This window comes from Anastrepha ludens, chromosome 2 (assembly GCF_028408465.1).
Source record: "Anastrepha ludens isolate Willacy chromosome 2, idAnaLude1.1, whole genome shotgun sequence".
NCBI classification, from domain to species: domain Eukaryota; kingdom Metazoa; phylum Arthropoda; class Insecta; order Diptera; family Tephritidae; genus Anastrepha; species Anastrepha ludens.
The window spans coordinates 74,325,911-74,336,089 of NC_071498.1; the positions used below are offsets into that span (position 1 = coordinate 74,325,911).

The following is a 10,179-nucleotide window of genomic DNA, read 5'->3' on the forward strand; positions in this document are numbered from 1 at the left end:
TAGAATAAAAGATTGTGCCTTCCGAATTCGCTGTCATAAGAGCACATGAATAAACAAACAAAAGGAAAGGGAAGTACTTGTTTTTGAAGAGGAAGAGAAGGCGAAACCAATAGAAACAACCAAAAACAATAAATTATATTGTCATGGCTTCTTACGCATAAAAAGGGAAACAAACTGCATTTGGAGGCTTTTTATTAGTTTGTGCTTTCGAACTAAACACACGGCACTTTGATTTCATTAGTTTGTTTAAATATCACAAATCGAAAAATTACCAAGCCATTCCCTGAATTTTCACAATCATGTAGGAGAGATTATGCTTAGTTTGTTTTGTATAGGAAAAGGAGCTGACGTCAGTCTTGTCAAAATCGTGAAATAAAGAGTTTTGAAAAGGCGCCACTTATGGTACTCAATTCGCCTTGAGAGCATTTGCATCTTAAACGCCATTGTGAATGTAACATAATCAGTAAGAATGTAATTATTGTAAACTCTGAACTTCGCATGCTCTTAATTCAATTAAATTGTAATTTGGTTTTAATCCGCGTGTGTACTCTTCTAACAATAAAATATAAAAATAATTAGTTGTAATAGTAATGGGCAAAGCAAAAAAAAAGGCACATCCGAGAAAACGCACTGCCGCCTTCAAAGAGAAGGAGTCAAGCGAGCTTGTAGAAGCACCACATTCATTCATAATCCATCGGGGTCTCTCCTGCCCCTACATAACCGATTTGACATTGGATTTTCGTAAAATAATGGAACCTTTCACTGCATCCCAACTGAAGGAAAAGAAAATTAATCGCATTAAAGATTTTGTGGCAATGAGTGGTTTCTTTCATATCTCCCATATGGGAATATTTAATAAGGCAACATCACAATTGTCATTTAAAATCGTACGCATGCCTCGTGGTCCAACGTTGACTTTTAAGGTAATTTTTCTGCCAACAGTTTTCTGGAAACAGATTATAAAACGAATTTTTGTTATGCCAGGTACACCAGTTCACATTGGCGCGCGATGTACTATCCACCAACAAACGACAATTTGTGGACGATGACATGTTCAAGACCTCGCCATTAGTTATCATGAACAATTTCACTGGTGATGGTAAACACTTGAAATTAATGGCCAGTACGTTCCAGAATATGTTCCCAGCCATTAATTTGGCCCAAGTATGCATTAAATACTTCCCAATTCCTTCAGTATGCTATAATTAATTTTTATTTTTATGTAGGTAAATATAGCTACAATTCGACGTTGTGTGTTATTTTCTTATATACCAGATACAAATTTAATAGAAATGCGGCATTATTCTGTGCAAGTGGTTCCGGTGGGATTAACACGCGGCATTAAAAAACTTGTTATGGGCAAAGTTCCTAATTTGTGCAAGTGCGAAGATATTGCTGACTTCATAATGCAGTAAGTTTAACTTTCAGTTAGTGCTTTCTTGCATTTATTCTTATGTTTACTATATATGAAGAGACGGGGCAGCTTCAGAATCAGAAATGGAAGATGATGAGCATTCACAGATTGTGCTTCCACAAACTCTTAAGCGGAAAAGTAATTTAGAAGATAATAAGTCCGCAATACGGCTGTATGAAATTGGTCCACGTCTAACCCTACAGCTAATAAAAATTGAGGAAGGTCTGCTAACCGGCGAAGTACTATATCACGATCACATACTCAAAACGGAAGAAGAGAAAGAATCTTTACGTAAAAACATTGAGAAGAAACGTAAACTCAAAGAGTATCGCAAGAAAGTGCAAGAAGATAATCGGACACGTAATTTACGTGAACAAGAAGCATTGCTAGGGAAGCGCAGGAAAAATAAAAACAATACTGCAGCTATTGGAGATGATGCGAAGGAGGATAGCGAACCTGAAAATGATGTTGAATACTACAAAGAGGAAGTGGGTGAAGAGCCTGACGAAGGTAACTATTACATGATTATTATTATTACTTGTAAGTCGTACTTATTGACACAATTTTTATTTTAATTTACAGAACTTTTTAAAGCAGATAATAAGTCTAGGAAGCGAGCAAGCCTACCCCGGAGTATAAAATTTAAAAACAAAAAGTTGAAAAGGACTCAAGAAAAAATAAAATAATATGTGTACATACATGGACAATAAAAGAGGTGTGCGACACTTTTATATTTCTAGTTTTGACTATATTACTTAACAAAAAGCATTATATAAATTCTGAAAAATTTTTAACATTTTTATCAGAAGTTTCCATATGCTTTTTTTACATTGGCCAATTGTATTATTTCCAACTGTAGCCACATGGGTTGGTGTGTGACTACCATTCGGAATTCGGGAAGAACGTAAGTTCAAACCCTTGTGAAACACCAAATTGAATAAAAAGTTGTTTCTAATAGCGGTCGCTACTCGGAAGGCAATGCAAATCTCCGAGTGTATTTCTGCCATGAAAACGCTCTTCACAAATAGAAGGACGAGCTCGGCCAAATACCCAAACATAATTATACTATATGTATATATGTATATGTATCTACAAACATTTTGTTATGACAGGTATGGTGAGCTTGTAACAGAGCGATTACCAAACCTGAAAAAACTCAAATCAGCAGAAATGATTGAAGATGCTACTAAGAAATTAGAAGGTACTTTAATCAACTGCTTTGAGGAACTGTGTCCACTCAGGCAAAGCAGACAGGGGAAAGCGGTTCCTTGGTGGAACCCTGAACTGTCGAAGCTTCGTGTACGGTCCAGGAAACTTCTTAATAAGGCCTTGAAGACCAAAACAGAAGAGGACTGGGCCAATCATCGACTTACACAGAGAGAATATAAGAAAAATGTACGGCAAGCCAAACTTGAATCCTATAGAAATTTCTGCAGTAACGTCGAAGAAATGAGGGAAACAGCGAGACTTTGTAAGGTCCTTCATTTAGACCGCTCAGTAAGGCTGGATTCCATTCGAAAACCTGATGGTTCATACACCATTTCCAAATCGGAAACGTTTAATGCTCTACTCGAAACCCATTTTCCGGGTAGTAGAACTCTCTCTGAAGCTGAGAGTGGCATGAACAATGACGGTGGCAACGGTGGAACCTCTAGGTACAGCTGGTATATTGCTAGTCGGATAGTGACAAGGGAATCGATAAGGTTTTCCTTATCTTCCTTTGACAACTTTAAGTCCCCTGGACCTGACGGAATATATCCAGTAATGCTTAAAAAAGGAGGAGACAGGCTGATTGAGGCCCTGAAAAGGATCTTCACAGCCTGTCTTGCATTTGGTTATATACCATCCCAATGGCGACGCGTAAGAGTAGTATTTATTCCAAAACCAGGAAAAGATGACTATTCCCTAGCAAAAAGTTTCAGACCAATCAGTTTGACATCGTTCATGTTGAAAAGTCTGGAACGAGTGGTGGAGAAACATATTCGAGTGGGGGTATTGCCGAGAAGTCCACTTAGTAGAAATCAACACGCTTACCAGAGTGGAAAATCATGTGAATCAGCCTTACACGATCTTGTTAGCAAGATTGAAGCTGGGCTGGAAGCTGACGAATACACAATGGGCGTGTTCGTGGACATTGAGGGGGCTTTTGATAATGCCACTTTCGGCTCGATATGTTCTTCTGCCGAACGACACGGAGTTAATCAAGCCATTATAAAATGGATATACTCCATGCTCTCTGAGAGGCTGTTAACCGCTGGTGGGAGCGACGACGAGCAAATCACAGTCAGGGCCAAGCAAGGATGTCCCCAAGGGGGTGTTCTTTCTCCGCTGCTGTGGTGCTTCGTCGTAGACTCCCTATTAGCGGAGATGCAGGAACTCGGCTTTCACGTCCAAGCATATGCGGACGACGTCTGTGCGCTAACATCGGATAAATCCTTAAGGAGGCTTTGCACGAAAGTGCAGAGTATCCTTGACAAAATCGATGATTGGTGCATGAGACAAGGTCTTTCCGTTAATCCGAACAAAACAACCATAGTCTTGTTTACGAGAAAACGGAAATTGGATGGACTCAGTCTTCCAACACTGAAAGGTGTGACACTTGGTCTTTCCAACGAAGTTAAATATCTAGGAGTAATCTTGGATAAGAAGCTGACCTGGGAGACACACGTTTCACTGAAGGTGAATCGTGCATTGAAGATTTTTCAGCAATGCCGTAGAGCCTTTGGCAAAACTTGGGGTCTGAAACCTGCTGTGGTCCTATGGATATACACGGCACTTATCAGACCAATCATCACTTACGCTTCTGTGGTCTGGTGGCGACGGAGCATGGTTAAGTCCACAATCCGGGAACTATACAGGCTGCAAAGAAGTGTATGTTTATGCATCACGGGTGCCATGAGTACAACCTCTGGTAATGCCCTAAATGCTATGCTTAATTTGCTCCCCCTGGATCTTAAGATACAACAGGAAGCAATAAAAGCAATGTGTAGGCTCCATAAATATGGTTTCTGGCACGAAGATGGAACTTCGGGACACAGAGAAATCTTTAAGTTGCTGTCGGAGCAGTATCCACTGTTTTTGGCACCTAAAGATGACCTGATACCCACAGTTTCGTTCGGAAGGAAATTTGATGTCAGATTTCCATTGCGTGAGCAATGGAGCAATCCAGAATGCATGCAGGGAGGTTTGACGGATATTTTCTTTACCGATGGGTCCAAGACTGAAATAGGGTCTGGAGCCGGATGGTACTTAAACGATAGTAATAAGTATCACTATGCTATGGGGGGAATGGCAACTGTTTTTCAAACAGAAGTTTTTGCCATCCTAAAAGTAGCCGAATGGATAATCGAGAGGAGATGGAGCGGGAAACAGATTGGAGTCTTCAGTGACAGTCAGGCTGCATTGAAGGCCCTGGAGAACGCGAAGCAAACCTCGAAGATTGTTCAAGAATGTAAGAAGAAGCTTAATTCTGTCGCAAGACAAAACAGGCTTGTACTTATATGGGTTCCGGGACACTCCGGTGTTCAAGGAAACGAAATTGCCGACGAATTGGCCAACCGTGGATCAGCGGTGCCCCCACAGGGGCCAGAGCCAATAATCGGAATCAGTCCCGCAGGAATCAAGAATTGGATCAACGATTATGTAGGCAATCTACATAAAGAGCGATGGTCCGGTCTAGAACGCTGCAGAACTGCAAAGTGTTTTGTGACAAGTCCGAACAGAAAACTGTCAAACTTTCTACTAAAACTTAGAAGGAAAGACATTCGGTTGATGGTCGGCATCATTACAGGACACAACCCATGGGGTCAGCATATGACCACCATTGGAATCATCGAGGACCCGGTATGCCTGTCCTGCTTGGAGGAGGCGGATAGCACTGAGCACTTTCTCTGTGAGTGTCCTGCCTTTGCTAGAGCGCGACTACGGGTATTGGGTTCCGATGTCATGGGAATGAGTAATATTCGTTCTCTAAAACTGGAGGATATTTACAGATTCGCCAAAGAATCTGGAAAATTCTCACAGGACTAACTATCTCTATCTCTGTCTCTATTCTTTCCTATCTCTTTCTCTGATACTTTTCTCCCTCCCTCCTTAACTATCTACCCCCTTTCCAGAGCTTTAAATACAATGGGCTTTTTAGCCTGAGTGTTTTAGGAGCCACCAAATCTCATGGTGCTCCTTGGCTCGACCTCTTCAAATTCAAATTCAAATTCATGTGGAAGAGGACGCTTTCAGAATGGGAATGGGCAGTGACATCGATAGCTTGTGTTCCAAAGTGAACGACTATTCGCTAGCCTTTCTCGCCTTTTCACTACGATAAATCCCCAACTTCCCAACACTAAATCCACGGCGACCTTCTTTACCACTTGGGCGAAGAGGGTCAAACTGCAGCTAAAGGTAAAAGTCGATGACACACCAATATCGACGGTAAGCAACCCCAACATTTTGATCATCACCTTTGATAGTTTGCTCTCCTTTTTAATGCATACAACAACAATTACTACTTAGGTCCAAAACGCAGCAAGGTCCTCAAATCGCTTACCGGCAGTACTTTGCACAAAAACAAAGGAACGTTGCTGGCAACATTTAAAGCAATCGACCGGCCGGTTATAAATTACGCTGCTTCTGTCTGGTCACTTGGTACCAGCAGAGAATGTTAATGGAATGAGAAGGCGCAAATATTACTGTTAACATTTTTTAGTACAATTGAGATTTGAAATGTTTGTAGTAAGGGTTTTTAAAACATCGACTTTATAGACACCACACTGAGTTTTGCCCACACAAAAATTGAAAATACCACACATGTAAACATCGAATATTGTGAAGTGAACAAAGACGAGCAATGCACACAAATCATTGGTCTTGAAATACGTTTCGTTTACGACCGCACGTTGCTAACTTGTCCACTGCGACATCGTGACTAAATAACCCACACAAATATCGAAGCTAGGGCTCATTCGCTTTAAATTAAAAAGTTAGAAGTTAAATTAAATGGCTGAGCTTTCCTTTTCTACCACGATATATTTGCTTATAATGTCTAAGTGCGTGGACCGAATTTAAAAATTATTACACGCAAATGTAGTCACTATATCAGCCTTTTGATTTATATTACTTTTGATAAATTGAAATTAAGAATTAATAGCAATATTTAACGTTAAAAATGCAGATTTTTTGCATAAGCTTGAAAAAATTCCCTTTTACAGACGCTTATTTCACATAAATACAAACACAGAAAAGTAACAAAATCACTTATAAACATTCTTTATTACATTAAGATTCGATTTAAAGCTATTTTTACTAAATAATAGTCCAAATTCTATTAAAATTCTATTATTACAAATGTTCTTCTAACCGTTTGTAATACCGTGCCAAGGCGAATGTATTACAGGTGACAGCAAACACATATAAGTAAAACCCTACATGTATTTGTTGTTGCGTTTGGTGCAAGCATCATGTCAAAATCAGCAAGCAAATGTAAACATACGAATGTAAACATACCAATACATACAAACAAAGCATATCATTTTGACGTAAGCCATACCTACGGCGAAAAATTCAGCTGGGTGAATGCTGTCACCTTATTAAATCCACCTTGTACCGTGCAGAATAAATTTGAGGAGCGAACTGTCAAACGGACGATGAGAGAGAGAAGAACAAAGCGAAATAAGAAAAACCCAGTCACCCAAAAGCGAACAATTCTTTTATTATTTATATGGGCGCTTTTTTAGTTTCAAATATACATAATATGACAAAAACAAATATTTTTATAAATACTGAAAATTTGGAAAAAACATCGCGCGATTTTTAGTCCAAATTTTCGCCTGCGGCGCTTTTTTGATTTCAAATATACATATATATTACAAAAACAAATATTTTTATAAATACTGCGGCGCTTTTTTGATTTCAAATATACATATATATTACAAAAACAAAATTTTTTACAAATACTGAAAATTTGGAATAAAAATCGCGCGATTTTTAGTCCAAATTTTCGCCTGCGGCGCTTTTTTGATTTCAAATATACATATATATTACAAAAACAAATATTTTAACAAATACTGAAAATTTGGAATAAAAATCGCGCGATTTTTAGTCCAAATTTTCGCCTGCGGCGCTTTTTTGATTTCAAATATACATGTATATAACAAAAACAAATATTTTTACAAAAAAAAAAATTTATAAATAGTGAAATAATGCAAAATCGGACAATTTTTGACCTACATTTTCGCCATCGGCACTCATAACTTTTACGATAAAACAACGTTTTCATAAGTGCTATGATATATAAAACCTAAGTTAAATGCTTGTTGGGTTGACGACTGCTGTATACTCTTCTCTTCAACTGTATTTCGGTACAAACTGCAAATGCGGTCGGAAAAAACCTAATTTTTAAACTTCTCCTGGGGGTTCTATAGGGACACTAGGAGGTTGGGACTTTCACAGTTATAATGGTGTGACCTCGCTCTTTCTAATGGGCGGGGTGGGTGGTGCCACGCCTCCTCCCCCTCCGCCCCCCATTCAAATATATCGTGGTAGTAAAGGAAAGTTTTGCCAATTAAATTCTGCCACCGAACACACTATCGCTTTATTTCGTAAGAAATGCCCTATTTTCCTGCCACCTCTACTTTTCGTATCACATTTTATGTTTCGAGCGCATATAGAGTTTAAGTGGAGTTTATATTGTACCTGATAAGCGAGCTTGCAAGTGCACAGACTGGGAGTGTGAGATCGATCTTTCAAGTTGATCTAAGTACACTGTGCAAAATAATTTCGATTTGGCAGCTTACAGCGCGTATCATAAATTTTATTCTAAACTTTTAAAACATTTTTGTAAGTAGATGTACATATGTATATATGTTATTTATCGGTAATTTAAAATTAATATTACTGTTTGATTGATTGCTTGTTTTTGCATTGATTTGATGTTTTTTCCTTTGATTTCAGGAAAAAATTCGAACGAACACCGCTCAAGTTCACGATTTGAGAAACCGTATGATTGCATAGAGTGTATGCGTAATAAAGAACACAGCGAAAATAAAATATATCAGTGCCTTGAAAGTTTACGGGTAGCACTTACAAGCAATCCTATTTCATGGATAAAGGAATTCGGAGAAGATGGGATGAATGAAATAGTTTTATTGTTAAGACGTTGCTTGAAAAAAAGTGGTTTTGATAGAATTGAATTTGAGTGTATTCGCTGTTTGAAAGCTGTAATGAACAATACATGGGGCTTGAACTTAGTATTGACACCTGAGCTGCATACAGTTGTATTATTATTAGCACAGTCGTTAAACCCCCGAAAACCACATACAATGTGTGAAGCTGTCAAGTTACTGGCTTCCTTTTGTATTGTTCCAGAGCGTGATGGCTATGATAAAGTTCTGAGAGCAATAACTACCGCCGCATCAAACAAATATAAAACGAGTGAACGTTTTAAACCCATCGTTGATGCAATATTTATTGAAGGAAAAAGTGATTTAAAGAGAGATTTAGCTTGTCCAGCACAGTATTACAGCTTTTGAAGTTTTACTACTGCGAAATACCGCTACAACGGCACAAATTACCGCAAGGCAATACCAATAAATCCGACGCCTGAATGGATAGCACTTTATAGTACGCACAAGCTTGTCAGGAAACGGAAATAAGCGCCAAAAAGGAGGCACCAAAAAACAACGCAAAAAAAATTGGGACTAAAAAACGCCCCAAACAGTAGGCACCAAGGAAATATAACGCCAAAGTATAGTAATCCAAATTCTGATAATTCACGTGAAGTCTGTACTTTGCTCGAATAGACATGCTTCAAAGTATTATTCCATCTAACGATATTTCGCAGTAGTAAAACTTCAACAGCCGTAATACTGTGCTTGATTTATCGGTTCATTTGATAAGAGGCACTAGCCAAATAAGGAAAATAGTACGTGTACCGTAGTACCAAGGCGAATTTATTACAGGTGACAGCAAACACATATAAGTAAAACCCTACATGTATTTGTTGTTGCGTTTGGTGCAAGCATCATGTCAAAATCAGCAAGCAAATGTAAACATACGAATGTAAACATACCAATACATACAAACAAAGCATATCATTTTGACGTAAGCCATACCTACGGCGAAAAATTCAGCTGGGTGAATGCTGTCACCTTATTAAATCCACCTTGCGTAGTACACATAACAGAAGTGAAACTTTCAAGGCAGACAAAGAAAAAGGGAGAGGCCCGAGAGGGAATGAGAGAGAGAGAGAAAAAAGGAATATAACGGGTGATTTTTTAGCTATTATCTTTTTAAACAGTTGGTTTAAACAGCTGACGCACGTTTCGTGTTTTGTTTCACTGTCAAACCTCTTCAGTTTGGTCTATAATTTAACCATGAATCGTCTTACAAACGAACAACGCTTGCAAATCATTGAATTTTATTATAAAAATGCGTGTTCTGTTAAGAAAGTTTATCGCGCGCTTCTTCCATTTTATGGTCAGTTTAATCGACCCCCTGAAGAAAATATCGCAGCTGTATCGGGCAGTGTTAATGATGACCATCAATTATCGATTCGTCGCCGTTCGCAGCAATTGGGCTTCTGTTACTTAATAACGTGGACAATTTTGTGAAAGGATTTAGGTGTGAAGCCTTTCAAAAGCAGCTGGGGCAAAAATTCATGCCGAACGACCTACCGCAACGGAGAATTTTTGGTGAATGGGCTCTTGGAAAGATGGCCGAAGATTTACTTTTTTATCGAAAAATTGTGTTCAGCGACGAAGCTCATTCTTGGA

At 38.7% G+C, this 10,179-nt stretch overlaps 1 protein-coding gene across 1 annotated transcript; it reads left to right on the top strand.

Annotated features, from left to right (window-relative positions):
- Window positions 1–440: 440 nt before the first annotated feature.
- LOC128858079 (protein Peter pan) lies at window positions 441–2,153 on the top strand. The gene is made up of 5 exons (XM_054094028.1): window positions 441–923; window positions 985–1,164; window positions 1,227–1,411; window positions 1,473–1,924; window positions 1,997–2,153. Exons 1-5 carry the CDS (start codon window positions 591–593, stop codon window positions 2,098–2,100), a joined length of 1,254 nt encoding a protein of 417 aa, XP_053950003.1. The 5' UTR covers window positions 441–590; the 3' UTR covers window positions 2,101–2,153.
- The last annotated feature ends 8,026 nt before the right edge of the window (window positions 2,154–10,179 follow it).

Coding starts and splice junctions, on each gene's coding strand:
- LOC128858079 (XM_054094028.1), top strand. CDS start 591: ATGGGCAAAGCAAAAAAAAAGGCACATCCGAGAAAACGCACTGCCGCC. Junction 1,165..1,226: donor CAGCCATTAATTTGGCCCAA/GTATGCATTAAA, acceptor ATTTTTATGTAG/GTAAATATAGCTACAATTCG. Junction 1,925..1,996: donor GGGTGAAGAGCCTGACGAAG/GTAACTATTACA, acceptor TTTAATTTACAG/AACTTTTTAAAGCAGATAAT.